The 27638-nt window shown below is 56.2% G+C and overlaps 15 protein-coding genes across 15 annotated transcripts; 8 read left to right on the forward strand and 7 right to left on the reverse strand.

Annotated features, from left to right (window-relative positions):
* Nucleotides 1-209: 209 nt before the first annotated feature.
* On the forward strand, nucleotides 210-1324 carry VTJ04DRAFT_8313 (uncharacterized protein; the record flags this gene model as incomplete). Its single annotated transcript, XM_069366737.1, has 2 exons — nucleotides 210-413; nucleotides 479-1324. 2 exons carry the CDS (start codon nucleotides 210-212, stop codon nucleotides 1322-1324), a joined length of 1050 nt encoding a protein of 349 aa, XP_069217641.1.
* A 1109-nt stretch (nucleotides 1325-2433) lies between these two features.
* Nucleotides 2434-3210, forward strand: VTJ04DRAFT_8314 (uncharacterized protein; the record flags this gene model as incomplete). The annotated part of the gene is made up of 1 exon (XM_069366738.1): nucleotides 2434-3210. One exon carries the CDS (start codon nucleotides 2434-2436, stop codon nucleotides 3208-3210), a length of 777 nt encoding a protein of 258 aa, XP_069217642.1.
* Nucleotides 3211-4187: 977 nt separating this feature from the next.
* VTJ04DRAFT_8315 (uncharacterized protein) lies at nucleotides 4188-4721 on the forward strand (the record flags this gene model as incomplete). The annotated part of the gene is made up of 1 exon (XM_069366739.1): nucleotides 4188-4721. The coding sequence occupies one exon, from the start codon at nucleotides 4188-4190 to the stop codon at nucleotides 4719-4721; it is 534 nt and encodes a 177-aa protein (XP_069217643.1).
* A 481-nt stretch (nucleotides 4722-5202) lies between these two features.
* VTJ04DRAFT_8316 (uncharacterized protein) lies at nucleotides 5203-6367 on the reverse strand (the record flags this gene model as incomplete). The annotated part of the gene is made up of 2 exons (XM_069366740.1): nucleotides 5203-6015; nucleotides 6074-6367. The coding sequence occupies 2 exons, from the start codon at nucleotides 6365-6367 to the stop codon at nucleotides 5203-5205; spliced, it is 1107 nt and encodes a 368-aa protein (XP_069217644.1).
* Nucleotides 6368-7440: 1073 nt separating this feature from the next.
* Nucleotides 7441-9562, forward strand: VTJ04DRAFT_8317 (uncharacterized protein; the record flags this gene model as incomplete). The annotated part of the gene is made up of 2 exons (XM_069366741.1): nucleotides 7441-7486; nucleotides 7539-9562. 2 exons carry the CDS (start codon nucleotides 7441-7443, stop codon nucleotides 9560-9562), a joined length of 2070 nt encoding a protein of 689 aa, XP_069217645.1.
* Nucleotides 9563-9710: 148 nt separating this feature from the next.
* On the reverse strand, nucleotides 9711-10760 carry VTJ04DRAFT_8318 (uncharacterized protein; the record flags this gene model as incomplete). Its single annotated transcript, XM_069366742.1, has 1 exon — nucleotides 9711-10760. The coding sequence occupies one exon, from the start codon at nucleotides 10758-10760 to the stop codon at nucleotides 9711-9713; it is 1050 nt and encodes a 349-aa protein (XP_069217646.1).
* A 1078-nt stretch (nucleotides 10761-11838) lies between these two features.
* Nucleotides 11839-12618, forward strand: VTJ04DRAFT_8319 (uncharacterized protein; the record flags this gene model as incomplete). Its single annotated transcript, XM_069366743.1, has 2 exons — nucleotides 11839-11936; nucleotides 12012-12618. 2 exons carry the CDS (start codon nucleotides 11839-11841, stop codon nucleotides 12616-12618), a joined length of 705 nt encoding a protein of 234 aa, XP_069217647.1.
* Nucleotides 12619-13139: 521 nt separating this feature from the next.
* On the forward strand, nucleotides 13140-14273 carry VTJ04DRAFT_8320 (uncharacterized protein; the record flags this gene model as incomplete). The annotated part of the gene is made up of 1 exon (XM_069366745.1): nucleotides 13140-14273. The coding sequence occupies one exon, from the start codon at nucleotides 13140-13142 to the stop codon at nucleotides 14271-14273; it is 1134 nt and encodes a 377-aa protein (XP_069217648.1).
* Nucleotides 14274-14660: 387 nt separating this feature from the next.
* Nucleotides 14661-15343, forward strand: VTJ04DRAFT_8321 (uncharacterized protein; the record flags this gene model as incomplete). Its single annotated transcript, XM_069366746.1, has 2 exons — nucleotides 14661-14947; nucleotides 15025-15343. 2 exons carry the CDS (start codon nucleotides 14661-14663, stop codon nucleotides 15341-15343), a joined length of 606 nt encoding a protein of 201 aa, XP_069217649.1.
* Nucleotides 15344-15399: 56 nt separating this feature from the next.
* On the reverse strand, nucleotides 15400-15886 carry VTJ04DRAFT_8322 (uncharacterized protein; the record flags this gene model as incomplete). Its single annotated transcript, XM_069366747.1, has 2 exons — nucleotides 15400-15642; nucleotides 15845-15886. 2 exons carry the CDS (start codon nucleotides 15884-15886, stop codon nucleotides 15400-15402), a joined length of 285 nt encoding a protein of 94 aa, XP_069217650.1.
* Nucleotides 15887-15986: 100 nt separating this feature from the next.
* On the reverse strand, nucleotides 15987-16679 carry VTJ04DRAFT_8323 (uncharacterized protein; the record flags this gene model as incomplete). The annotated part of the gene is made up of 2 exons (XM_069366748.1): nucleotides 15987-16180; nucleotides 16316-16679. The coding sequence occupies 2 exons, from the start codon at nucleotides 16677-16679 to the stop codon at nucleotides 15987-15989; spliced, it is 558 nt and encodes a 185-aa protein (XP_069217651.1).
* Nucleotides 16680-19079: 2400 nt separating this feature from the next.
* VTJ04DRAFT_8324 (uncharacterized protein) lies at nucleotides 19080-20485 on the forward strand (the record flags this gene model as incomplete). Its single annotated transcript, XM_069366749.1, has 5 exons — nucleotides 19080-19297; nucleotides 19366-19514; nucleotides 19586-19728; nucleotides 19785-19953; nucleotides 20010-20485. 5 exons carry the CDS (start codon nucleotides 19080-19082, stop codon nucleotides 20483-20485), a joined length of 1155 nt encoding a protein of 384 aa, XP_069217652.1.
* Nucleotides 20486-20695: 210 nt separating this feature from the next.
* VTJ04DRAFT_8325 (uncharacterized protein) lies at nucleotides 20696-22699 on the reverse strand (the record flags this gene model as incomplete). The annotated part of the gene is made up of 2 exons (XM_069366750.1): nucleotides 20696-20737; nucleotides 20882-22699. The coding sequence occupies 2 exons, from the start codon at nucleotides 22697-22699 to the stop codon at nucleotides 20696-20698; spliced, it is 1860 nt and encodes a 619-aa protein (XP_069217653.1).
* A 303-nt stretch (nucleotides 22700-23002) lies between these two features.
* VTJ04DRAFT_8326 (uncharacterized protein) lies at nucleotides 23003-24910 on the reverse strand (the record flags this gene model as incomplete). The annotated part of the gene is made up of 1 exon (XM_069366751.1): nucleotides 23003-24910. One exon carries the CDS (start codon nucleotides 24908-24910, stop codon nucleotides 23003-23005), a length of 1908 nt encoding a protein of 635 aa, XP_069217654.1.
* A 536-nt stretch (nucleotides 24911-25446) lies between these two features.
* Nucleotides 25447-27405, reverse strand: VTJ04DRAFT_8327 (uncharacterized protein; the record flags this gene model as incomplete). Its single annotated transcript, XM_069366752.1, has 1 exon — nucleotides 25447-27405. One exon carries the CDS (start codon nucleotides 27403-27405, stop codon nucleotides 25447-25449), a length of 1959 nt encoding a protein of 652 aa, XP_069217655.1.
* Between the last annotated feature and the right edge of the window lie 233 nt (nucleotides 27406-27638).

A 27638-nucleotide genomic window follows, 5' to 3' on the forward strand; every position in this document is an offset into this window, starting at 1 on the left:
CCAGTTCGCCGTCGTCTCTCATTGTCGCCAAGTGTGGGAGCACCCTCTTTTGTCTCGGACGCAGTGCTCTGTTGTGGCTGGTCGTCCTCGTTGTTTTTGTGTTTGGTGTTGTCCGCAATCGCCTCACTTTCTCCGCCCGCCGCGGCGGCGCAGAGCATCCAAAAGCTGGATAAATACACTCCTTTGTTCCGTTCGTTTACGTCGACAAGATGGCTGTCGGAACGCTGTCTCTATTCTACCCCGTCTTCCTCCCGGCGAGCACCGCCGCCATCGTCTACGCTGGCCATCGCGCCTGGTACCTCGACTGGCGCGCCATCTTGCTCAAGTTCCTGACCGGACCCGGGCGCACTAGTCGCATCCTCCTCCTGTTCTTTTTGATACTGAACTGGAAGAGCTTACCTCTAGCATGGACTGTACGCATCCCATTTCCCACCTCCCAAACTGCACGCTCTTGACTCTAGCTGACTGAATCCCTCAGGTCCGCGTTTTCCATTCCATCGCCTACCACATCTTCCTTCGCCGTCACAGCAAGCCCGTTCCTGAGCGTGCCTTGTTCCACTATGGCATTACCACCTCGCGCACATCCCTCCTCGAGACCGACTACAACATCCACAAGAGCAACTCCACCTACTTCGCCGACCTCGACGTCAGCCGTTCGCACCTGGCCACCCACCTCCTGGCTCCCGGCATGCACATCATCGGCAACAACGAGAAGCACAAACGCGTCCGCGACAAGAACGGCAATCTCATCAAGGGCAGCTTCGGCATCGGTTTGGGCGCCGTCTTCTGCAGCTTCAAGCGCGAGATTGCGCCGCTTCAGGGCTATGAGATGTGGACGCGCATCCTGGCCTGGGACCGCAAGTGGCTGTACTTTGTGACGCACTTTGTCGAGAAGGGCAAGGTCAAGCCGACCAAGTGGGATGGCAAGCGCTGCGGGCCGACGCGGAACAAGTTCGTCAAGGTCGGCAGCGGCGAGGAGGCCCGGGAGGCCGACTTCAGCAAGCATGTTATCGCGACCGCGGTTAGCAAGTATGTGTTCAAGCTCGGGCGGTTTACTGTGCACCCGGCGCTTATGATTGATGCGTCGGGCTTGCTGCCGGAGCGGCCTGGTGGCATTGAGGCGTGGATGTCGGGGGAGCTGGGCACGGGCTCGATGGAGGATCTGGGTGATTTGGACGAGGAGGGGCCTTGGGATTGGCGTCGTGTTGAAGCTGAAAGGAGGAGGGGCCTGCAGTATGCTGAGCACCTTGCTGCGCTTGACGGGGCGAATTCGCTTTTTGACGGCGGGGAAGACGGCGCTATTGGGAAGTTTCCGATCGGGTAAAGGAGATAGAGCGGGGGAGGCTAGGTTCAAGATATATAGATATAGATATCCGAGACACACTCTTTCTCCAGCGGTTCGGGCGTCGATTTTTTTGGAGATGCGGAAGTTGATGATATCTGATCCTCGTCTGCATGCCCTTTTCGAAAAATACTCCAGAACATACCAGCTCTATGAGAGATTTGCCGGACGGCTGGATCGACCTTAGCTCGTTCTGTTCCTGGCTGCTGTTCATTGCCAAACCCGCCAGTCAGGGTCAACGAATATTACTCAACATATATCCACGTTCTATCTTCGTCCAGAGCTGCGTTGTACCTATGGTGAGGCTGCCCGCTTCATGTGTGCTGGATGATCACTAATCTCCAACTTTACCGACCTCACGCAATATCTGGGGAAGAACGGGAATCCGATCTCGGGTTGTGCAGGCCCTCCTGCGCCTCCTGAGAACTTGCGAGATCCGAAACTCGTTGCATCGTCGATGCTTGAGTGACGTTTTGCGGTTTGCCGAACCATCCACCACGCTCGAGGTTGAACATCTCCGGCGAGGATGCCTGCCGCTCAAGTAGATCTTCATGCAGCTGCTACTCTGGAGGGACAATTTGACTCTGGAGACTAAGGACACGCTGCACCCCTCGCATCCATTGTTCAGCCCAAGACGAAGACGAGTTCGAGGGTGGTTAACGTGAGCCTAAGCACGGCCCGAGATGACGACTTACACCCTTTTATCCGTGCATGCAATTACTGAATGTCCGTACTGCCTCGGCATCCGGCGCAGCCGCCGACGCCGGCGACTCGGCAGATCCACGTCTTATCCGCACCCGTTGCAATCTTATAAGATCCACCCGCCCGGGGCATGAACCCCTGATCGGATTTGATTTTGGAACAGAAAACGGGAGTATTGCTTCACATGCCTCTTATCCTGTATATGTATCAGTAACGCTCAGCCCTACGTTAATTTTTTGTGCATATTTGATTGCCTCTCATCCAAAGCTTCGGGAGCTTGATAACGTCCTCTCCTCTCGTGGTTCCCATCTCGTCACATCAATTTCCTATTCAGGCAATTTTCAGGCATCATCATCCAATCTTTGCGGTCTTCATCGCAACAACTCACCATGTCACAAACCCCTCCCAAGTCAACATCTCCAGCCACGCTATGGCAACCGCCTTCATCCTACCCCTACCCTGAATATCCTTCCCCAGACCACGCCCCGTTCCTCGAGAGAGCCAAAACAGCCACTCCCGCGGACAATGAGACGGACCCAGTCTTGATCGAGGCCAACGCCCGCGCCACCGCCCGCCAAATCGCCTTCTTCCGCGCCATCCCATGGTGCGCTGCCATCCTGGACCGTCCAGGGCTCGCCATCCAGCAGGCCGAGTCGCGGCACCTGAACCGCACCACGCTAGACACGCTCATGTCTCGCGCGCTCAACTCGCCCTTTGCCATCCCGCAGTACATCATCTTTTACGACCCGGAGGAGGGGCTCAAGGACGCCAAGCCGGAGGAGCCGCTGCCCCTGATCACGCAGATGCAGGCCCTGGTCGCCTTGGGCCCGATGGTCAACGGATGGGCGGGGATCTGCCACGGCGGGATCATCGCGACGCTGCTGGACGAGACGCTGGGTCAGATCTTTTCGGCCAACGGGAGGCACGGGAGGCTGCCGGGGAAGAAGGAGACGGCGATCCCCATCATGACGGGGTATTTGAACGTCAAGTATCTGAAGCCGACCAAGACGGGGACGGTCGAGAATCCCAATGTGGTGCTTATCACGGCGAATATCATCAAGCGGGATGGGAGGAAGTTCTTTATGAAGGCGAACATGAAGGATTCCGAGGGCCAGGTGTTGTCGGAGGCGGATGCGTTGTTTGTGATGCTCAAGTCGAAGCTTTAGGAGGGTATTTGAGGGTTAATTGCTTTGAGTTCACTTGGGCATTTGGGGGGACATCGTGAGGAAGGTGTCTGGGTTGATAGACGGTCGCATAGTTTTTGGACACTTCGTCATAGACTTGGATGAAGGGTATTGCCGGATATACCAGAGAATAGGGGTTCCATATTTTGGGATTGAACATGGAGATGTCATTCTGGGGAAACAACATAGGCGAGGGATTCTCACTCACAAGGTGAAAGAAGACAGCAAGGAAAGCAAGAAAACAGTAACGGTTATAACACCCGCGACCGGGTCCACTGAACAACTTTAATTTTCCCATTCAATTGCTCCAAATGGTTGAATCCAAGAACCAGGTTTTCACGCCATGTTCCATGATAATGTATTTCCAGAACACTCTGATCCATCTTGTATCTTCCGCAAGATCTTTCACTTCATGTTGTATCCCACGGCCAGTCTAATAAGTCCCCTGAGTTCCCGCTCCTATCAACGACCCTCTCGTGATGCCGAGACGGGCCGTCAATTGCCAGTGTAACGTCCCAACACGGCACAACTACCGACTGCAGCCCCGATCTCCTGCACCCCAGAGCCAAGCATTGACCCCAAACGAAACGGTCGCCGGCAATCTGGACAATTAGGGGATCTCGGAAACACCCCCGCCGCTCCTCTTGAAATTCCACGAATCCAGGCTTTGGTGGAATAACAAAAGAGTGACCGTGTAATAATATGCCGCGGCGGCTTGACTTCCGGAGAAGGAGGTAGTAGTAAATAAGAAATGAAGAGGGGATTGCGGCTAGTAGTAAGAGCGCAGGTATTAAAGGGCGGCATCTCCATGTGTCCCGCCGTGATGAATTATTACTATAGACTTTACTAACTCAGGACTCACTACGCCTGGTAGTCCAACTCCTAACCATCAACCCATCTCTTCGTCCCATAACCACCGCCTCTCCAGATCACCCGCTCCCACTACCACCACCACCACCATGCGGACCATACTCACCTTCCTCTGGGCCTTCGCCGCCCTCGCCAGCGCCACCATCACCTACCAGCTCCAGCGCGCCAACAACCCAACCTCGGACCAGAACGATGCCTACTGGCGCATCGACCAGGCCATGGCCCGCGCCGTGGCGCGGTACAACCGCCTGGCCCCTCGCGCGAACAAGCACATTACGGTGCAGTACGTTCCCTCGGTCCAGACGGCCGACGGCAACTTCAACGGCAACATCCGCTTCGGCTCCAACCGCTCGTACATGACGGAGCGCACGGCGCTGCACGAGATTGCGCACACCCTCGGCGTCGGCACGACGCAGCAGTTCAATACCCGGTGCGCCAACAACAACTGGCCGACGGCGACCGCGCTGCTGCGGTCGTGGGACGGGCCGAACGCGAAGATCAACTGCGGCGGTGGCCACTTCTGGCCGTATGGGCTGAACTATGAGAACGAGATGAGCGAGACGAATGCCGAGAGGCACTGCTTGCTGGTCAATGCCATGTTGGCGGATGGGATGGCGTGGTAGATGGCATGATGTTTCACCATAAGGAGGAGCCGAAAGGGGGGAACCATGGAGCGTCTGTCTTCGAGAGGGACAATAAGGGGTCGATGGTTGTGTTTGCGCTGTACATATTGCATGTCACAGAAACGGTGACCTCTTCTACGCAACCGAATAAACATCGGACATAAGGAAAACGAATATGCACAGACTGTCAAGCAGATACACTTTCAACGTGGGGGATGTGCTTGCGATGATAGCCACGAAATCATGAATCACGCCACATCTAGGCCGTCACAAGAGTAGAATGATCGTGAACAGATCCCTGGTCTTTTTTATCTGCGAAAGTGCCACCCATGTCCCGGTTTTAACCTCACCAGTCTATCTATGCAGCGAACATTGCCCAGTTCATAACCCCATTCCCGTGCCATATTTTACCTTTGCTTTTTTTTCTCTTCCCTTGAATAATAACTGAGGTAAGACTTGCCTCTATCCCTTGTTCCTCGCTTCATCCCCTAACCTTTGCCACAATAACGGAGTTCACCACCTGTCCATACGGGTGTACAACGACGCAACACTCCAGCTTATCCCGCAGCCCCTCGGTAGCAAGATCCACCTCCGGGTACAAGCAGGTGCGCATACCCCAACTGCTGCGCGCGACGAGCAGCGCGCCGGGGCGCATGCGCTCGGCAATGCGGCGGATGATGCGCTCCTTGTCGGCCTGCGACATGCCCACCAACGCGGCCATGTAGACGAGGTCGAACTCTGCCAGGTCCCGGGTGGTGGATCCGGTGTTGGATTCGGCGTCTCTGGTGGCGGTTGTGGTCGAAGAGGCCGGGAGGATCGGCGCCGTGGCCTCGGCGCAGACAAACTCCATCCCGCGAGCCGTTTCGCCGAGAGCAAGGCACAGGGCGAGAGATGCGGCGATGGCGGAGGCGTCGCAGTCAATGTTCAGGACGATAGGGTCTGAGTGCTGGGTTGAAGCCGGTTCATCTTTGGATGACAGCCGGGCCAGCTGGGCATCATGCTTCAATGCTTTCAGCAGGCATAAGGAGGTGAGAGGGAGAGGGCCAGAGCCGATGAAGGCCACGCGACGCGGGGCGAGTTTGGTGGCCGAGAGGATGGCACAGAGCTCGAGGCGGGTCAGCTCTTCGTAGTTGTCGTAGTAGGGAAAGGAGCGGAGGCGGGAGAGGACATCGTCCGGGTGTGGTCCGCCAGCGATGATGTGCTCAGCCCAATGCAGCTCAAGGCAGGATTCAGCTTGAGCGCAAATTTGGCGCAGAGATGGCAGAATTGCTGTGAGGTCTGGGTGGGAGAGGACCTGGCCGGCGGAGGTTAGGATGTGACACTTGTCTGTGACAGGGGAAGACAACACATACCGCATCAATGACCTCCCGGTCGTAGATCTCTGAGCACAGGGTGACCAAGTCACCGAGCAGCTGGTTGATGATCTTTCCAGGGCGGAGGTGAGGCAGACGGAGCAGGGCGGCGTGAGTGTCCACGATGCGGCGGACCAGGTTCTGTACCTGGGCGGCACGTTCCTCAAGCTTCTGGTCACGTAAGACCTCGGCCTTCTCGACTATGGCGAGTGAGTCGTGTGAGACGCAGGGACAGGGCTCCAGCTTCTTGGGGGCAAGGCCGCCCAGGCGGAGCCACGAGGAGAGAATGGACATCCTGGAAGAGATGGTCTGGGCCTGAGGATACCGATTCTTGTCGTTGATGTCTTTACCACGGTTGACGCTGCTGCGGAATATGGCCAAGGACCCTCTAGTTCGACTGCCCAGGCGTAGCCACGAAAGTGGTAAGAAAAGAAAAAGAAGTTTCCGGCCAGCCTCGCGGGGAGTAATTAAGCTATCATTCACACAAGGCCATGGGCCTCAAGCCAAAGGGCTAAGCCCTCCTCTTGCCTGCCAAATCCAGGGGATATCAGAGTGGTCATCCCAACGGGACATCACTGTGGGTGGTTGCATAGGTGGTGTGTGACCATCAAGGTGCTCGGGCGGCCATCAAGGTTCTCATATGTCCAAGACATTGTGGACCGGCGGCGGGACGGCACAACGTTGGAGGTGGCATAATGGCGGCGCGAGCGGCACGGCAGAAACATGATCCTGGCGTCGCATCTCTTGCTGGATGTCTGCTCTATGAAGTCCTTGGAGCGTGACTGATCATGTGAAGTGCTTCTTTTGCACCACGCCGCCGCGAGAGACAATCAAGAACCTTGTAGGGCTGAGCTATGGCTGACGGGAACCCTCATGTCAGCAATTTTCATCTTCCGGTGTGAGGGTTTCATCTTGGTGACTTCATGGGACTGTTACTTCCGTTTGGATGGTGGATAGGTGGGAAGGCCATCAAGGTTCTCAACCCCCCCGGCCTCCTGCCGCTCCTCCACTCCGGCCGTTGAACTCCCGATCCGAGGCCGGGGCTTTTCAACGGTCGAGATGGAGCCGCAACCCATACCCGGTCCTTCCCGTCCACCCCTTAGGGGACTTATTCGCACCTTTTGCCTTGCCGATAAAGGTTTGGCCTTCTGGTAGTGAAACACTTGTCCCTCTCAACGAGTCCTCTCTGTCACCTCACATCTTTCTCTGTCCCTCATCCACTTCGACATTTGAGCGACCTAGTTGACCAGACATCAACGGATCTTTGATTGACGCAACAGTGCGAGCCTGTCTACTCAAAACCTCAAATCCAGATGGCCATTGAGTCGCCACGAGTCCAACCAGTGACTTGGTCGGACACCGACACCATGTCGCCCGTCGATAGTCCGCCGTCGCCCGTTCCTTTGATCAATGGTATGTCTCAGTTTTTAGCGAAGAAGCTGTTTTCGTGTACTCATGACAACAGGGCCGATCAGTCATATCCGTCCCTTCTTCTGGGACCTCATCCCCTTGTGTGATTTGTACTCAGTCGCCCACTTGATCCTCCTTCCAAGCCCTTTGAGGCTTTCCACCACATTCCAACAGCAACATGGAGAAGCCGCAGCGAAGGGCAATGTCCGTGGAATCCAGCTCCAACCCCGATTCATGAATGCCCTCGCGGCTCTGGGCCTGGGAGCCTCCTCATCTTCCGGCATCTCTGTTTTCACTGCCATCCTTCCCTCCTCAAACGGCTACGTCAGTCGTTCTGACTTTCTGCACTTGCGCCTCCAAGACTTTCCCTTCCCCATCTCCAAAATCCAGGATTGCCTGGGCCCGCTCAAGAGATACACAGCTTGCCGGCTTACGAAGGCCAGAACGGACGACGACCTGGCCACCTTGTTCGAGGACGCCGCCGCCGTTATCCAATGGGGTGACCTGGATGCCACCTCTTCCTTTGTCGACCTTCAAAAGTACCTCCTTGGCCTGACTGAGGAGTTGCGAAGCCGGCTGAGCGGCGCACACTGGCTGGTTCCTCACCCTATCCCTCGCAAACGTCTCGCTCTCATCCGCGGTCGACCCAACCTTACCACAGGCAGTCCCATCTACCGCGCGGCACACGCCCTGGGCATTGATCTGGTAGTCGTCGACGATGAAGGTCACTGGCTGCAGCCCGACACTCCGGAAACCCGCATGCATCGTGAGGCGTTTCTGGCAACAGATATGACCGAGGATGAGGGCGTGGTTGACCGCATTGTCGCATCCATCCGCCGCTACCCACTCCCCATCCACGGCGTCTTCACCGTCTCTGATAACTTCTTCGTCACTGTCGCCCGCGTCGCTTCGATCCTTGGTCTGCCGACAAACCCCGTTTCCGCCTTTGAGATTTCCGTCGACAAACACCGCTCACGCCTCCTCCAGGACGCACCGGGTCACACAGCCCGTGTCACCAGCGTTGAGGAGCTCAACACCCTCCTCTCAGCCACCGAGAGTCCCGCATTCACCCCTATCTACCCGCTCATCGTCAAACCAACCAAGGGCTGGTCCTCCGAGTGCGTCAGTAAAGTAACCCGCCCCGAGGACCTCGCCGCGGCAGTGCGCAAAGCAACCGCCCGCCACGGCAGCGCGGCCGTGATCGAGCCTTTTTTCGACGGGCCCGAGATCGACGCAAACTTTGTCCTGCTCGATGGGGAGGTGCTGTTTTCCGAGATTGCGGATGAGCCACCCTGCGATGCTGACGCAACGGAGGCATCCGTTGAGGCGACCTTCAGTCCCGAGGCGCTGACCATGCCTTCGGCCCTGCCGAGGGACGAGCAACAGATCGTGCGTGACACATTGGTGCGGTTGCTTACCAAGGCAGGCTTTCGCACGGGGGTCTTTCATGTTGAGGCGAGGGTTGTGAACTCGAGGTGTCACTACCGGAGTGACCGTAAGGAGGATGGCCAGGAGGAAAGTAGTATTTTGGATCTCGTTCCCAAGGACCAAGACTCCTTGCACGCTGAGAAGACTGCATGCAAACTGGTCGAGATCAACGCCCGTCCGCCGGGATACCGCGTCAGTGTCCCCGTCCGCCATACCTATGGCGTCGACTACTTCGCCGTGCACATGCTTGCCGCGGTGGGCGATCTCGAGCGACTACGGCTTGCGGCAAAGCCGTTTGCATTCCATCCTTCTCCCTCTTTGGCTTCTTCTACCACCACCACCACCATCCCCCGTGCTCCCGAGGCACAGTACTGGTCCCGCCTCGTCTACATCCCGGCTCCTGCCGAAGGAATCGTCCGCTGGCGTTCCGGCCTCTCGCCTTGTGAGGAGCTGAAGCGCCGGAGGCCCGACTTGGGCGAGCGCATCGTCGTGGCGGTGGATTACTGCGCCCCGGGCGACCGGGTGACCCTGTACACGGACGGGGCGAGGACGTATGTCGCGCACCTGCTCGTGTGTAGCAGGGTGAGCAGGAGGGATGCGATTGAGGTCGGGGAGGAGGTTTTGAGGGAGATTCGGGTGGATGTGGAGTGATCACTTCTTAGTAGTAGGTAATGCTGGGAAAATAGGGCGTTAAGGAGGGAAGGGATGGGGTTGGGCTTGCTTCGTGTTCATGTTTTGTTGCGGTTTCTTGTTTGGCTTATTAATCCGTCGTGTCTCGAGGAGTTCCCATGTAGATTATTCATGGATTGGAATTCTCATGTATCTGCTCACGTTCTTTTCTCCCGGCCTCTTCTTGTTCCTGACGAACCCTCGCGTCGCACATGCCAGGAAAAGCACACTCACAACGGCCTATCGTGTCGAAGTTCACGGTGCGCATCGTCAGCGAGTACCTCCCGCATCGGGGAACCACCACCAGCTTCTCCTTCTCCGCCTCTTCCCCGTTCTCAGCATTTTCCCCGGTCGTTGAGCCGGGTGCTTCTTCCTCCAGCATATCGGGCAAGCCCGCTGCTCCCACCTGTCGGAGCTGCTCCAGCATGCTGACAGGGATCAAGTCCGTCTTGCGTGGGCGGATGCCGTGCACATACCCGTAGCGCGAGGGGCCGGTCATGATGAGGAGAGAACGGGGCGGGAGGATGAGGTCCCACGTTGGAAGGCCATCTTCCTTCCCCTCTCCGTTCTCCGCCTGGCAATGTCCCGATGGATTTGGACGGGGTGATGAGCCAGGTAGCGGCGAAGGAGAAGCAGATGGCTGTGCCGAGTCACCGTTGGTCGCCGCCAGAGACCGCTTGGGCAGGCGCAACTTCCGCGCATCGTTGGGCCCGGCCAGGCGGAACTGCATCGGCACCGCGCTGCCGTAGGACAGGCTGTACAGCGCCTCGCCGAAGGCCGAGTGCGTGTCGACATGCGGCGGGATGCCGGATCCAGGCGGGTAGTACTGCACAGTCAGCTGGTCTGGGATGCGCAGCAGAGGTTGGCCCGGTATCCCGCTGGGCAGGCGGGGGAGGAAGGAAGCGATGTAGTCCGGGACGGGGACATGGTTGTCGGGAGAGGCGGAGAAGGTGGTGTAGTCGAACTGGTAGCCAAAGTGTTGGCTGATGCGTTTCTTGGGATTGGGGGGTTGTTTTGGCTGTGGAGTGTTGGTTTTGTGAGCGTCGAAGCCGGCGATTAAAGCGGCTTCTTCGGCTTCGGTGATGAAGTTGTGGATGAGGGTCAGCCCGATGTCGTCCCAGCGCCAGATGTTGGGGTTGGCGGGGTCGATGGTGGGTTGCGGAGGTGGGCGAAGTGCCATTGGTGAGCCGTAGTACCTTAGCTTTGCTCAAATGTGTATGTACATAATAGTTGGGCTCGGCTGGATGTGAAGAAGTGGTGGGTCAGGTGCGCTGAGTTTGAGCTCTCGTCGTCAAACATGACTTGCACAAAGTGTGTGTGTGAGCGGGTGGGGCTTGGCGGGTGTGGGTTGGGGTCGCATATCCGGGCATCCAGGCAAGAACACCAATCCGCCGCATGAGGTATCATGACGTACCCATCACGAATTCTCTGTTAGAGTGGTAGTCGACAGGATCAATTTTGCACTACACAATTTGGCCTGCACTAACAGATGGGTCTTTGTGCTATTTCATGGCTTTTCGCTGTGCTCCTTCCTCTCACTCCGTGGACGAGCTCCGGAAAGCAATGCCTGTGACGGCCTTGCTGCCTCACCTTCCAGGTTGGTGAGTTTCCCAAGCCGGCCTTCTTTGAGCATGCCGGTTCCCGTTTGTTATGGATGGGATGGAATACTTCGTTCAGGCAGTTGAGCTCTGGCGGGAGCAGCTGAGGTACGGAGGTAGCCCAGAAGCGGGGTTATGGGAAGTTGGATACGTCGGGGTACTCATATCCTCTAGATTCTAAGGTTGGAGATCCACACTACTGCTGTCGTGAGAACACATGGTGATGGCTTTTGTGACAATTAGGCTTCTAATTGGACCGAGAGGGGCTCCTCAGCTGCGGTGATGCGAGCTGCCATCGATGCCCTGGGTAAGCCAGTCCTGAGTAATTAGGCTTCAAACTTACATACGTGATCCAAATATGTGAGTTCAGCCAGCCTCTTGTCACCAACCCGCAGCAGGCCGTCAAGCACCTTTTGCGTAGTCGTGTCAATCCTTGCTTCATTTAGAACTCTCCGTCACCCGGTTCTCAACCATGAAGAACACAGCAAGCAATGGATATGAGGCATGGGAGAGGATTAATACCAGCCTGAGGCAGGACCTGTTTGTGCACTTGCTGCTAGTTCTCGTCCCCCAAGGTTGAACAGCAGTTCCCCGCAAACCACTGAAGACAATCGAACCCGCCCAGAAGCCCGGCAAATATCACTCACCGCAACCGTCAACATGGCCGATCAGCCTGGCGAGGGGCCGTCTCGTGACGGTGAGCATGAGCCGAGCTATCCCATTGTTCCAGACCCCTGGCATTACAAATGGCCTGAATCGTGAGAACTTATCACCTTTCCCCTATCCGACTTACTACACAGCCAACTTATTAACACTTACTGCCAATGTACCAGAACTTATTCAGACAAGATCATCCATATCGACCTCATTTCCGATGTTCGCTTATCTGTCCATCGAAATATTGTGGCTGCAAAGTGTCCCAAGCTTCTCTCGTGGGTGATCCCTGAGAGTCAGGCCGTGGACCTACAGTGCTACTCTGCTGGCGTCGCCCATTCCTTTGTATATTTTCTGTACCACGGAAAGTACCTCTACCCCAACCCGCCCGACGTCCTCGTCAACCAGGAGTCCAGCCGTACTGGCTTCATGGCGAGGCTCGTCGCCTGCTGCCTGGCCAAGGCACTCGAGTACGGGTCGTTCGAGGACTTTGCCACCAAAGCCCTCCTTTCTGGAGCCATGAATATTGGTGCGCCCCACGTCCTGGATATCGTCAGGGCCACATGGCCACCGGAGATTCCCGAACACCCGCCCTTCAAACCGATTCTCGACGAACTCGCCAAGGACCCCATCGTTGTACAGGACCATAGCAGTGAGGGTTGGTTGACGAAGGCTAGACGACCGGACGTCCCTGTAGACGACCAAAGTCTCAAGATAATGTACCGGCACTGGGTGGGAAAGCTCAAGAATGGGTATTGGGAGGCGTTCTGGAGGTACTTCAGTTGAGTCAATCAAAAACCACGTGTCGCCGTTCTGGGTCAGTGGATGTGCCAAGTGGCCTTGACGAAAACTGCCGGGCCCAAGTCTGATTTCAAATTTCTGGTTGTATCTAGCTCGCTCAGGCAGCCTGCAACAACTATTTCTCCTCCATACCATGAACCCCCTACGACATGATTACCACCCCATATGTTGGACATTTATGTTTTGTCTCTCTCTCTCCGCTTGTGCCTGGCTGAGGCTAGGGTTAGGGTTGTGTCTTCCCTGTGATTCCGTCTGCAGGCTGCCGTTCCCGAACGAGCGCAAGGCATCACTGTTCACAAATCCTCCACCAAAGGCCGGGTCCGCAGACCATAGCCGCCCTTGTCCCCATCTGCCTAGATGCCAGCCTCCTTATTCATCAAGGACTTGGTGGATATAAAGGTCATGCCCGGCTTGAACATCTTGTGAGGACAGCGAACTCGACTCAATTCCATATTCCTCGGCGGACGAGAGAGAGACAGCCATCGCTGGGCACCCATCCACACAACATGGCGGCCATCGAAAAGCTCCCTCCTGAACTCCTCGAGACTATCTTTGGATACTTTTGCCACGACACAACCCGGAATGAGATGCTCATAGCCCCAGACCCTCGCTATGGTTCGGCTATTTACGAGTGGTCTCCTTACTCGAACCTGTTGGCGCTGGCAGCACTCTGCCTGACGTCGCGCCACCTCAACCATATCGCAACCCGCCTCCTCTACCGGCATCTGTATTCCCGCCGCTGGTGGCATCTGGCGACCACTCTTCTTGCTCGTCCTGATCTTGCATGCCATGCTCGCAGCCTGCGAATCAGCAACCATGTCCGTCCCACCAAGAACGACATTGATGAGGAGCTTCGAAAGTACTTCATCGAGCGAGGCCACCGCCGGTACCTGGAAAGACTTCCTGACCCCAAGGGCGAACGCCGCAGCGAGCGCATCTCCCGTATGGCGCCGATCGACTTTAGCGGAGTCAATAGGCATCCTGCCGATCCCTGGGCTTATGCCGTCGTTGACGTTCTCGTCAGCCTCTGCCCGCAAATCGAGTCTCTTGGGCTTCAGCTGCACTGGTGCAAGGGCGAGTTTAATTTCACGGCGCCTCTTCCAAACCTACAACATATCTCGTTGGCCATTCCGGACGACGATACGCTTGCCCCGATAGTGGACAACCCTACTATCCAGAAGGCCGCTCAAAGTCTCACAAGCCTCGCCGTGGTGTTTGGCGGGCCACGTTCTTTTCTGCGTCCCAATGTGAAGTACCCGAACCTCAAGACGTTGGAATATAGGGAGAGTTATATGAATGCCCAGAGGCTGGATGAGATCCTGCGCCAATGCCCCAACCTTGAAACATTTCGGTATCAGATGGGGCACAAAAGGAACATTGCTCGGGCATTTCTGCAATTCGGAGTGCCAGAGGCGGGCGAATTGATTATTCGGCATTTGCCCCGTATAAAGTCGGTGCATCTCCATTGCAGGGGTTCCGCAGACTGGGACGGATGCTGGAGGGAGGATGAGGTTGACAGGCTGCGGGATGAGCTGACGCAGCGTGGTGTTCAATTCACGTTTTCGGACCCAGAATTTGTTGCACTCGCGAGAGGTGGCTTGCGCAGCTGCGTGATTATGAGCCCAAACCCCCTGAAGTGATGGAATGACGCACTTTGCGATACCTATCGCAATAAGTAAATACATAAGGCTTTTGTTTCTCGGATAGGTACCTAGGATAACTAACTCTGGTTGATGTCTTCCAGCCGAGATGTTTGCTGCATCCTTGCAATCACATATGCCCTAAATCCTGATATACGGAGTACAAGTTGCCTCCAGCCCATCTCCTATGGAGATCGTGGTGGTGGTGGTGATGTGGGAAGGTTGCTTCTTGGCAACACCCAACGATGTGAGATGCCAAGACATTTGACGCGCCCGCAACTCAAACCGCGACAGAGCTCCAGAACCTTGACGGTTTTCTGACAAAACCCACCACAGCACAGCAACCCGAGTTTCCTGATAACCACAAAAGCCCGAGCCGCCGCCACAATGTCGTCCCGCCGGCCGCCGAGGGGCGAGTACATCGAGACCGACACGGGCAACAAGGTCGCCCGCAAGGCCACCCTCGTCGGCACCCAGAACATCATGCTCGGCGGCAAGACGGTCATTCAGCCCGACGCCATGATCCGCGGCGATTTGGTTCGCACCATCCAACCGTCCTCCTCCCAGTCCGGCGGTAACTCCGCTCCCCAGAACAACACCGCCGTCTCCATCGGCCGGTACTGCTTCCTGAGCCGGAACTGCTGCCTGCGCCCGCCAGGGAGGTTCTACAAGGGGTGAGTTGCGCGCCGTCTCCCTCAACATCCCCAGCGAATCACTATCCTGACCGACCGCGCGCTCTTCGTTTCTCCAGAGCCTTCACCTACATGCCTCTCCGCATGGGCGACCACGTCTTCGTCGGCCCCGGCGCCGTCGTCCAAGCCGCCTCGGTCGGCAGCCACGTGCATATCGGCGCCGGGTCCGTCATCGGCGAGTTCGCAATCATCAAGGACTACGTGCGCATCCTCGACGGTACCGTCGTGCCCCCGAACATGGTGATCCCGAGCTTCAGCATCGTCGCGGGCCAGCCGGCGCGCGTGATCGGCGAGGTGCCCGAGGGGGCCCACGAGGCGTTCGAGTTGAGGGATCTGTACAAGACGGTTGGGAATAACCCGCAGCCGGCGCCGCATTGAGGAGGGATACGTTGTTCTTGCAGCTCAGGGATGTCCGGTCCACACGCGATCATTGCCTACTCTCCGTGCGAAGCAGCATGCCATCCGAGATATGGGCCACGCTTGATGCCTCCCTCGGACACGGCAAAGCTCCTCCCTGGACATGTCCCCGGCCCATTCGCGCTCTTGATTGCGCCAATTTCGACTCTTTGCTGCCACGTCAGCACCCGGAGAGAGGTCGAAATAGCCCGTGCTTCAGGATGGATGGTCAGTTCGACCTCCAAACCACGCCTTCCGGCAAAAAAGATGACCAGACCGAACTGCGCCAGCGATGTGTGATATCGCTCGCAAGCAGGTCCATTGAAGGGGAATTATTGCCGAATGGACCCAGAATAGGACGCCGTTGAGGACGGATGAGACAGATGTCGGATGTTTATCAGATGGGGTCACTTCGAGGAATCGCGACATCAGTGAGGACGCGCCCTGCTATTCTGCATTGGGCAACTGAGACCCATGGCGAACAGAAGATCGAAGGCACGGCATCAAGCGCTTTAGCGCCATCATATTGATAGCAGTAGCAAATGGCTTACGTGGCGCTCTACTGTGTATAGCCCTCGACGGTATACAACTCCTATCGCTGTTGTGTTTGTTCATGAGTTCCGCCTCAACATCCCGGAGCGCTCTTGGCCCACACCGCCGCGTCATAGCCGTCCATCCACTCAACATACTCCGGCCCCGCTGCCGCCCAACCTTTGATTCCTCCGGCAAGCGCCAGGCTGTGCATCTCCTTGTCGCCGACAGCCGCGATGTGATCGGCCAGCCAACCCGTAGCGCGGCTTCCCCGGCCGGTGGACGAGCCTGGAACGCATGAGCGATCTCTTCAATCCAGAGCAGTGCGTTGGATGAGACGGAGATTGGATACAAGCTTGTGTCCGCTGGTCTCAAAACTCCGAAACAAGAACAAAGTAAACAAACAGGAAAACCGATCCCTACCACAATAGAAAATGACCTTCTTCACCCCTGCCTGTTTGAACAGGGCATAAACAGCCGGCAACGTCAGGGGCAGGCTCTGCGCCGGCAGGTTGACGGATCCGCGGATGGTGCCGCCCTCGAAATCGTTGCGTCGGAGATCAACCAGGACAAAGTCCCGCTTTTTCCCCTGGCCTTGCTGTTGATGTTGATTCTGCTCATCGGGAGAGGCCGCCACCGCTGCCCTGAGCAGAAACAAAACCTCCTCCCGGGAAATGGTGACCACCTCGGACTTGGGGGCGGGGTAGGCTGCGTACCAGGGCGTTGCTGCTGCGGTGGGGGCCGGAGCTGCTGCTGGGGCGGTGGTTGAGTCGGTGGTCGTGGACATTCTGCTTTGTGCTGGTTTCTTGAGTGCTACTATAGAGTAGTTGGTACTATACTACCCTGATTGCGTAAGCCTGGTTTTTGATGTTTTATGGAGGTAGTAGCCGACGTTATTATGGTGGAGCGTTGTTGGGACGCGGTCTCGGAGATGGTTCCGAGAAGCTTAGCCTGGGGAATATGCCAGGATAGCAGTCTCCGCTGTGGTTGGCGCTGGGAGGAGGTGCAGGCCAAGCCTGGTTGTTGTTGGATGCCTCGGACGCCACTGACTCGTGGCTTGGAGCTTGGCTGACTGCTTGATGCTAGGTCAAGGTATGCCAGGTTAGAGGAGATGTGGCGAAGGGAGCATATCGTGTCATCACTATGTTGGTATGTACATTTTTCTGTTGTCATAGCTGGTGATCTACCGGTAATGGGATGAGAATTGGACACACGAGCCATCTGAGCCACGGCACGGAGTACTAGGTAGTTGGAAAGCTAACACCGACATTTGCCTGAAACTCGCGATCGGTTTCGAGGCAGTGAATCACGCCATTTGGAATATAGCATACATAGTCGCTACTTACGCGTCTTCAATGCCGTCGGGTATAGTTTGGGTCTTTTACCTTTCCAGCTCAACATTCAGACCCCAACTGATGCGGCTGTACCCGAAGGCCGCATGGTTCGATCTTTTCTGCTCTGATATTGCGGACCGATACCGCTCGAGCGTTGGTTGACATTCAGCAGGGGCTTCTTACACAGCACCGTGATCGACGTTCATCTCTGGAACATCTACGGCAACCCCTGGATGCATTGTAAGCACCATATCCTCGAGGAAGGAAGAGGAAACTCGAACCGCCCCCATTGGCTTCCTGTCAGGCAAATCAACTTCACGTTAATATGCAAGTCGTCGTCAGCAGCTATATAGTAGGTCTCATCCGAGAGGACGTAGGGATGCCCACAGGAAACCTTGGCTCGCTTGTGCCATGTTCAGGCGCTACTGCTTTCCATGTTATACCCTGACAGGTAACTCTGGGCATTTTACCCGCCGTGGTGGTGCTGCTGACTGCATGTTATCGAGGAGACCACCTCAATATCCAGGGCCAGGGGCAAGTAACAGAGCGAAAGCGATCAAAAGAAATAATCCCGGCCTCAAAAGCCGGGAGACCCTCGGCGCCAGCAGGCGGGTAGGGTGATGACGTGGGCGCTCCTGTGGAATACTAGAAAACAAGCAGAGGAAGTGACCGGAATTCGGCAAACGAGTGTCAAGTTGGGTGCTAGCTGGTGGGCCGGGAGGTAACATCCATTGTGCGAAGGGTCGAAAAGAGCAACCTCACAAGGGCAGCCCAACGGCGGGAAAAATAAACTTTTGTCGCAAGTTGGGAGGCTGTCGAGCGAACCGAATGGCGCCGTCGGCTCGCCATCCAGGTCAACTGCCGAGGAGAGCGATTCGCAAGCCGTAATCTAGATGGGGCGGCACCATCCCGGCGTCTGGATGCTACTTCAATATACAGGGCATACCAAGGGGGAGTCGTCATGCTGCGAGAGCGTTGCAACGGGTAGACGTCGGGTTAATATACCGCGGAATGTTCTGACGCAAGCCAACTCGTTCTGTACAGAGAGATGGACGCTTTAGGGCAGCTCCTCCGGTTAGGATCTGCACAGGGCGCTGGCTGCAACTGGCTGGGCTAGACACGACCAGGGCTGGGTTGTTTGCTTGCCATCCTTCCATCTCTGTTTTAACCGGCGCTTAAAACGCCCGCCCTTCGCCGGACCACCCGATTCGCCGCTGGGCACCTTGCGCCGTTACAAGCGGAGATTAAAATCCGGGGAACCGGGCCTTGGCGTAACGGCGCCGAGGACAGCGTCTGCCACCGCATGCCGTGGGCTAGGCCAATCAGCTCCGTGACGAATGTAAGGTTCTGTGTTTGCGCCATATGCAAGCGGGCCCACGGCGTGCTGTCTGTATCCGGGCAGTATTTCGGTGATGGGCCTGTGCAAACTAGATGGCTCGAAGGGAGGTGGTATTGACGCGTCGACCTCACCGTCCGCACCTGGTATACCCCCCCTTGCCACATGCCCCCTTGTCTTGATCCCCGCGGGCCCGACGAAACCACCTGCCTTCGGGTGAATTTCCATGATACCACCCGGATATTGCTGGTGCTTCCCACTTGGACGATCGGAGCCGTGACCCGGGAGACCACACGGCGGACGGAGCTGCGGATGTAGCATGTAGCGGAGCAACCGTGAGGTTGGCTCTGCTTGGTAGTAGACATGGAGGGGGCAGTCGTGAGGTAAATAAATCGGCCTCCCTCCCCCCGAATCGGTGACAGTCGTCCTTCCCTCCTCGATCTTGGCTTACCACCGCGCGTCTCCCACTCTTTGCCATCCTGCCGTGAACAAAGAGTCCAACCTGATCGCCGGAGCCATGACGCTCAAGAACCTGTTCGCGAGCGCGCTGCTCGCCGCCGCGCCCGCCTTTGCCCACCCGGGCCACAAGGATGTGGTGCCCCAGGGCCCCCTCTACAGGCGCAACCTCGACCACTGCGCCTGGAAGTTCGAGGAGCCTGAGTTCGTCAAGCGCACCGTTGAGGTCCACGGCGCCGAGATCGCCCGGCTGAGGCAGAGGCTGGGTATCCGCGAGAAGTGAGTCTGCCGTTTGAGGAGCAAAGGACGTTGGTGTGACAGCGATGCTGACAACAGCTACTCTCCAGGCCCAAGATCAGCCCGCGTGACTACCTCTCCGTGTCGCGCATCGACCACAAGAGCAACAAGACCGTGACCAAGGGCATGGATCTTAGCACCCTGTTCTCGGACTCTGGTGCTTGCGTGCTCACTCCCACCGTCGACCTGGGCCCTCTCTGTAAGTCACACCCTGGGGAACACATGTGGAGGCTCGATTCAGGGATGGCGTGCTAACAGTGAATCCTTTAGACGTCCAGGGTGAGGAGATCCGCAAGGACATTACCAACGGCGAGGCCGGTGTCCCCGTGACCCTGGCCATCCAGGTCGTCGACTACCGCACCTGCCAGACGGTGCCCAACGCCTATGTCGACATCTGGAGCTCCAACGCGACGGTGAGTGACACTGCTCGAGATTGAGGGAACTGACTGATACTGACTTTGTTTCTTAGGGTATCTACGTCGGTGTCCAGGGCTACCCCGGCATGGGCGACCCCAACGATGCTTCCATCCTCAACGGCACCACCCTCCGTGGCGTCCAGCCAACCGATAGCCACGGCATTGCCTCCTTCGACACTCTCTTCCCCGGCCACTACGACGGGCGCACCACCCACATCCACGGTATGTCCTGCTCTCACCAGCTCCCAAAATGAATCAGACACTAACGATCCCCACAGCCGTCGTCTACCTTGGCGCCACCAAGCAGCCCAACAATACCATCACTGGCGGCCGTGCTGCTCAGATCGGCCAGATCTACTTCGACCAGAACCTCATCTACGCCGTCGAGCAGCTGCCTCCCTACAACACCAACCGCATGGCCATCATCGAGAACGTCAACGACTTCCTCTTCCGCGCCGGCGCTAACGGCGATGACCCGATTGTTCGCTACGCTCTCGTCGGCAACACCCTGCAGGAGGGCATCTTCGCCTGGATCCGCTTCGGTGTCGATGTCAACGCCAACAAGCCTCTCAACCCGGCTGCTTTCTGGACTGAGAAGGGTGGTGTCATGAACCCCACCGGCCCCGTCCAGCCCGGCGGTGGTGGCCTCTTCCCTGGCTTCCCTGGCGGTGGCTGGCCTGGCTTCCCCGGCGGTGGTGGCTGGCCCTGGCCTGGCGGTTGGCGCAGGAGGCGCGCGGCCCAGAACGCCAACTAAAGGCGAAAGGGTTTCTGGCCGTTGATATGAATGTGGTGAGGAGCGACGAGGACGATGGACGGAAAGTGAAGGAGGAAGAGTGAGGAGTAGGGATAGTGCTGTAGCGTTAGTGACAGCCATTAGTTGGTCTATACAACTGGCACTGTCATATTCTTGATCCTTCATATGATGTATTTGCTCAACGGCACAGAGAGTGGAGCGCCGTCATGTTCATGCTGTCACACCCTTATCCTCTTGGACTTCAGTTCCGGTCTGGAGAGGGCAACTTTCCCACTCATCCCACCAGTTCCCCCCCTTCGACGGCCACATTGTCTCCCAAACATCCACCCCATTGGTGTCCACCACTCGATGCATTCGACTCGGGTGTGGATACAAGTCTGTAACCTGTTCTCTCACCTCAACGCCCACCCGCGGCTCGCCATTATCTGACAGTCTCTGGGCTTTCTTGCACACCCAATGTCTCCCAATCCAGTGGGCCCAGTCTACTAGACGGGGAGGGAGGCGGGAACGTCCCAAGTATGCCGCGGCGTTCCAGTCTGGCCTGATCAAAAGCCCCTCCAGTTTAGTCGTTCCCCGCTTCGTGATTGCATCCCAGATCTCTCGTGCAAGCCGCTTGTCTGTGGCCAGGTTCAAGATCACTTTCCTGACTTCTTCGGTCGCCTCCGCCGACAACGGGATAATATCAGGGGAAATTGCTGGCATCAAAGGCGGTGCGTTGGTTACGTCCTCGCGGACTTCCCCGTCGCAACCCAACATAAGCTCGACTCGGCGTAGCTGGGGGATCTGGCCGATGGCGTGGTAGGCAGCGACTTCTTCGCGACCACCACGACAACGGCTGACGCGCAGCTTGAGGTCCTGAAGGCGGGGACAGCGTCGTGCAAGGTCGTGAATCTTGTTGGCATCAACAAACCTTATCAGCTTGGTGTCGTTGCTAGGGAGAAACAGCCTGCGGAGCATGGGGCCGTGGTGGGACAGAATCGTCTCCAGGAGCCATGGAGTGATGAAACACTCCAAACTTAGCATCTCGAGCGGTGGCAGAAACGAAAATAAGTCGACAGCCAGTGATTCCATCTTCGACATATATTCGCGAAGTGAAGGGGTTGTCATATCATTGGCATAATAACGGAATGTTAAGTGAAGTGACCGAAGAGCTCGGAACCATGCTTTGTCATCGCCGTTGACACCGGACACCAAGAGCTGCAGCTTATCAATGTCCACATCAACGTACTCAAAGTTCCGAATGGTGGAAAAGTCCACCACGTTGGCCCAGGCCGCGAGCGACTCTGCTGTGTAAAACTGGTTGGTGAAGCGTAATGTGTGCAATTCGGCTAGTTGCCGGCTTGTCCGAGCTTCTGAAGATGGTACCGGTTGTTGCACTGTAAGCTCAAATTCGGAAGCTCGGCTGGCATCGTTGTATATGTGTCTGAGGCGGGGAGCCCGTCCGCTTTGGATGACACGCACCACCACCTCCTCCATACGTGTCGCGGAGATAGCGTAATCATCGTCATCGTTATCATGATCGAGGTCGTCTATTATGCGGATGCTGTATAGACACGGCGAGGTGAGAAGTGCGTCTTCTTCTGTGGGGTCCATGTCACGGCTCGTTCCGGTCTGCTTGATGACATCGCGGAAGCGGACATAGGAGACATGCAAACGACATGTCGGGTGGCGCCGTCGCAACACGGATAAAACGCAGGTAGGTATCTGCTGCGGGCAGGTATACACCATATCCTCCAAGTCGGTGACTCGTTCCAACAGAAAGCTGGCCAACGGAAGCCATGCTTCATTCCGATCGCGATCCAGGTCATAATCTGACCCGTCTTTTTCTTGCACATACATATCGATGTCGTGGGTAAGATCATTTTTTTCGATGTCCTCTTCATCATCCAAGAAGCCGGGGATTTTATTTGAGTCGAGTTCGTCAGTAGGAACATACTCGAACGCGGCGTCCTCTTTCATGACCCCGAAGACAGTGACTCGGCGAACATAGCGGAACCGATTGTTCACACTAAGAATATCTTCCCAGTGCTTGATATCGCGATCCAGGTCCCGGCTACACGTGGGCTCGATGCGGATATGTGAGAATCGATACCGCTCCGTTAGCTGGGCCCAGAGCTGATTCACCAGCGACAAGTTGAAGAGCGTGCGTGGAGAAGTGTGGCGACAGATGTTGTCGAGAACTTCCCGGGGGAGGGCTTCGAGATTTCCAACCATGTTTGCGGTGAGACTGTATAAGAAAGAATCAAGAAAAACTGCAAAACGCGCACAGACGGTCACGGAACGCGTCGGCGTAGAACCCAGGAGATCAAACACAATGGCGGAAGTCTTCCAGGCTGTCCACAACTCCGAGGCGGTGAAAGGATCATGAGGTTGTTGCCTGTTCCCTGTCACGCCAGCCGGCACCGGTGGACACAGCGAGCAAGGCGTTCACGGGTTAGGGTTGTAAGTATAGATGTTGTATTTCCACAGCAGCCAACAGTAGATAACTCCGGATTAATGTTCGACTTTGCCACCCTCTCACTCATCGACATCCTCCACTATATCAAGCGGACAGCTATGCCAGTCTTCCCACCACTCCTCCCGCTTCGACGGCCAGATGCTCTGCCACACATCCACCCCATTCGAATTATCCACCAGTCGGTCTAATTCATCAGATTCACGAGGGCGTTCTGGGTCCCTATGCCTCTCCTGAACCACAATCTCAACTCCAGCACGGCTTGACCCGGTGTTGTACAACCGCTCAACTCTTTTGCACACCCATGATCTCCCAATCCATAGTCCCCATTGAACCAGCTCGTCGAAGAATTCATCCACGGGCACATCCGTGTCGACGAAAAGCTTTTCGAGCTGGTTCGTCCTATTCTCCGTGATGGCCCTCCAAATCGCCAGAGCCAGTTCCTTGTCGACAGCGAGATTCATCACAGTTCTGCGGACAGCTTCGGCCGCCTCTGGTCCCAATAATATCACGCCTTCGGCTGGAACAGGGATTTCTACCTGCTCATTGACCAAGTCTTGGTCATAGTCGCCCTCGCAGTCCAGGGTCACCTGGGCTCGACGCAGCAGGGGAATGCGACCAAGGGCGCGGTAAACTGCTGCTTCCTTCTGGCCGCCATGGCAACGGCGTACACGCACACGTATGTCTTGAAGACGCGGGCAACTGCGTGCGATGTTGAGGACCTGCTGGGCGTCAACGCAGTTTGGAAGCTCCTTCTTGCTATATGTCGGGAGGAGCAGTGTGCGGAGTGTTGGGCCGTGGCGAGACAGGATGGTTTCCATGGACAGAGGCCCCACGTGCCCCTGCAGGCTTAGCGACTCAAGAGGTGGCAGGAGAGAGAGAAACCGGTCAAGTAAAACGTCCATTTCTGCAGAGTTGTAGTTTGATCCCCATATATCGAATGTCAGGCCGAGTGAACGAAGTGTGCGAAACCATGCTTTGCCGCTATTCCCAGCTTTGGAGATAAAAAGTTGCAACAAATCCTTGGACACGTCACAGTCGTACTCGAAGTGCCGAAGATTGCTGAAGTCAACAAACGTGCTCCAGACCATCACCGCCTGTGGCCTGTAGGCGTAGCCCGTGAAGAGTAATGTGCGGAGTTGGGCTAGTGGCGTTGTCGGAACTTCTGGTGACGGACCTGGTTGATGTGGTGCCGTTTGGAAATCCTGGCTACGAAAGAAGCCCCGAGTGGTTGCATTGTGTATATGCCTGAGCTGGGAGGCACCTCCACTTTGAATGAGTTGTACGAGGGCTTCTTCGGTTTTGGGGCCGAAAATGCGGATGCTATAAAGGCACGGTGACCTCAATAATGACTTTCCATCCACTCCGTGGTTGGCCCTCCGAGTTTGACTCTCGCCATCAGGATAGTCGGCTAGGTTGAAGTGCGATATATGCCAGCGAATTCTCGGATGGTGCTCCTGCAATGCATTGAAGACACAGAGGGGCATGGGCTGTGGGCAGGTGTACGCGAAATCCATCAGGTCACGGACGCTGGCCAGGAACTGGACCAAAGGGTACCATGCTTCGTGCCATGGCTTATCAATCCGAAAGGAGCCATGATAATCATAGAACAAAGAATCGTCAGCAAGGTCATCCGCTTTGGCATCGAGATCTTCGTCCCAGAAATCGCGTTGTCGTTGCCGTTGCGGGTGGCGCAGATCTGGTTCAGGGTCCATAATTCCGGCGACAATAAGGCGGCGGACATGCCGAAATCGATCGTTCCGGCTGAGAATGGCGTGCCACTGATCGACATCTCGCTGGAGGCTCTGCGGGTCGGTGATCTTGAGGTAGACTTGGGAGAATCGCTGTCTCTCGGTTATTTGGGCCCAAAGCCGGCTTGTCAGCGACAAGCAGGACAAACTGTGCCGAGGAAGGTAGCGGAAGATGGCATCCAGAAGTTCCGACGGGAGAGCCTCAAGGGTAAGAGCCATGTTTGTGTGGGATCAAGGACTGGAAGCTCAATTTAATTTGATCGGGTGGAGGAGTGGTGAATGCAGACAATCGTCATGAACCGTTGTCTGTTGAGAGATGTTCACAAGCCAAGGCGGCGGTCGAGCGAACTCGCGTACCTGATGCCAAACTCCGAGCCTCAGGCACCAGCTTGGCTTGGGCCTGTAGTCAAGGGTTAGGGTTATTGATGGTAGCGACAGAGATGCATTGCCAAGAGTACGGGATGGTAGACCAGTCACATGAACATGGGCCAAGGAAAGTGAAGGCTTTTATATAGCATCGTGACGCACTAGGAGGTGGTCGGAAGGATGTAGGCCAGAGCATGGAGCTGCTTGGAGAGCTTGGGTGCCCACCTCGGTGAGAATGCAAAAGAATAATTAGGGGCGGGACTCAAGGATTTATGTACATGATTCAGTCATGTTGGCTGCGATCGCAGGTGGTATTAACATGTATTGAGGGAAAGATGTTGCTTGATCCCTTGGTTCAGCAACGCGCAGCAGGTGAAGTGCCTTCATGGTCACACTGTCGCACCCTCATCGACTTCATCTCCCTTTTGAAGAGGGCAGCTATGCCACTCCTCCCACCAATCCTCCCCTTTCGACGGCCACATACTCTCCCAGACTTCCACACCATTAGTGTCCATTAGTCGTTTCATATAACTGGAGTCTGGAGGGAAGTCCGGATCAATCTCCTCTCGCACCTCAACATCCCCCCTCGGCTCGCTGTCATCAGACGGCTTCTCCACCCTTTCGCACACCCAGTTCCTCCCAATCCATTGGGCCCAGAATTCGAGAGTGTCGGCAAAACCATAACCTCCCCAATGCCCGGACCATCTGTCCGGCTCGATCAAGAGCTTTTCGAGTTTGCTTGTCCCCTCTTTCATGATGGAGTCCCAGATCGCTCGTGCTAGAGTTTTGTCTGTAGCCATGTTCAACATCACTTTTCGGACCGTTTCGGTCCCCTCCGCCGGCAGGATATGGGAGGTTGTTGACCAGAAGGCTGCGTTTACAAGTTCCGTGTCGGTCTCGCCATCGCACACCAGGTTAAGCTGGGATCGGCGTAGGTGAGGAATCCGGCCTAGAGCGCGATAGACAGCCACTTCTTCACGGCCCCCACGACAACGGCTGACGGATATGCGGAGATCTTGAAGCCGGGGACAATGGCGTGCAATGTCGAGCACCTGGTCGGCATTGAGGCAACACTTCCTCCGGGGGGCAGTGGGGAGGAACAACTTGCGGAGCGCGGGACCGTGGCGGTACAGAATCGACTCTAAGAACTTGGGGCTTGTGAAACGTTGCAGAGTTAGGGCCTCGAGCGGCGGCAGGAGAGAAAACAACTCGATAGCCAGTGATTCCACCACCGATGCGTCGTCAGTCCAAGGGAGGTCGTGATAATCAAACATGAAGTTAAGCGACCGCAGAGCTCGGAACCATCCATTGCCGCCACTTCGGACATGGGAGATGAAGAGTTGCAGTGCACTGATGGTCACTTTCTGGAACTCGAAGTGCCGGAGGTGAGAAAAGTCAACCAAGGTGCTCCACCCGAGGAGCGACTCTGGGGCGTAGGTTTCTGTGAAGCGTAATGTGTGTAGTTCGACCAACTCCGGCTTTGTCGGGACTTCTGCGATGGGTGTCAGTCGCTGTAATATCGTGGAGAGGTCCAGCTGCTGGTCTTCAAATCGCCTGGTGAGGTTGTGTATGTATCTGAGTCGGGAGGCTCGGCCGCTCTGGATCAAGCGCAGGACGGCCTCCTCAATACGCGGCGCAATGGTACCATCTGGGCCGGGTTCGTCGGTGATGCGAATGCTGTACAGACACGGGGAAGTCAGGAGTACGTCCTCCTCCTCAAGACGGTCTTTGGCCTGATCTGTTCCGAAATGGCTGATGACATCACGGAAGTGGACTCTTGAAACATGCAAGCGAGATCTTGGGTGGTGTTGGCGCAAGGTGGCCAACACGCAACTAGGAATCTGCTGCGGGCAGGCGTATGCCAGATCCGTCAAGTCGGTGACTCGTTCAAGGAACTTTGCTAGCGGAAGCCATGCCTCGTTCCGGGTTTGAGCATGCAGAGAATCCGACCCCAGGCTTCTGTCCTGAACATGAATGTCATTGATATTCTGGGTCAGATCCTCCTTTTCCATATCGTCTCCGTCATCCCAGAAAGGCGGAGCTTTTTGCCAGTGATGCTCAGGACAAGAGATGTACGCCGCGTCTTCGTTCATCACCCCGAAGACGATGACTCGGCGCACATAACTGAAGCGATTATTCCGGCCGAGGATGGATTCCCAGCGATCCACGTTGCGCCTCAGGTCCCAGTTGCATGTTGTCTTGATGCGGATATGCGAAAATCGATATCGCTCAGTTATTCTGTCACAGAAACGATTTGCCAGAGATAACTTGAAGAGATCGCGACGGGGAGTGTAGCGGCATATGTTGTCCACAATTTCCAGGGGAAGGCGCTCCAGATTACCAGTCATGGTTGTGTCGAAGCAGAATAGAGGTACCCAAAGTATGAGAGATTGCGCAACGCAGACAAATAACCACAAAGGCCGCTGTCATCGAAAACAAGGAAGAAAATCCAAAGGGCGAGATCATGTCCGCCACTTTGGGGCGGTAACGAGCAGGTCAATAGGCCTTGTTGTTGCCTGGCAGCTCTTTCGTCGAGTTCTCTTGGCGCCAGGAGTCTGGACATCGATTGCACTCACTAACA

This window comes from Mycothermus thermophilus, assembly GCF_041956435.1.
Source record: "Mycothermus thermophilus strain CBS 625.91 unplaced genomic scaffold VTJ04scaffold_5, whole genome shotgun sequence".
Classification (NCBI taxonomy): domain Eukaryota; kingdom Fungi; phylum Ascomycota; class Sordariomycetes; order Sordariales; family Chaetomiaceae; genus Mycothermus; species Mycothermus thermophilus.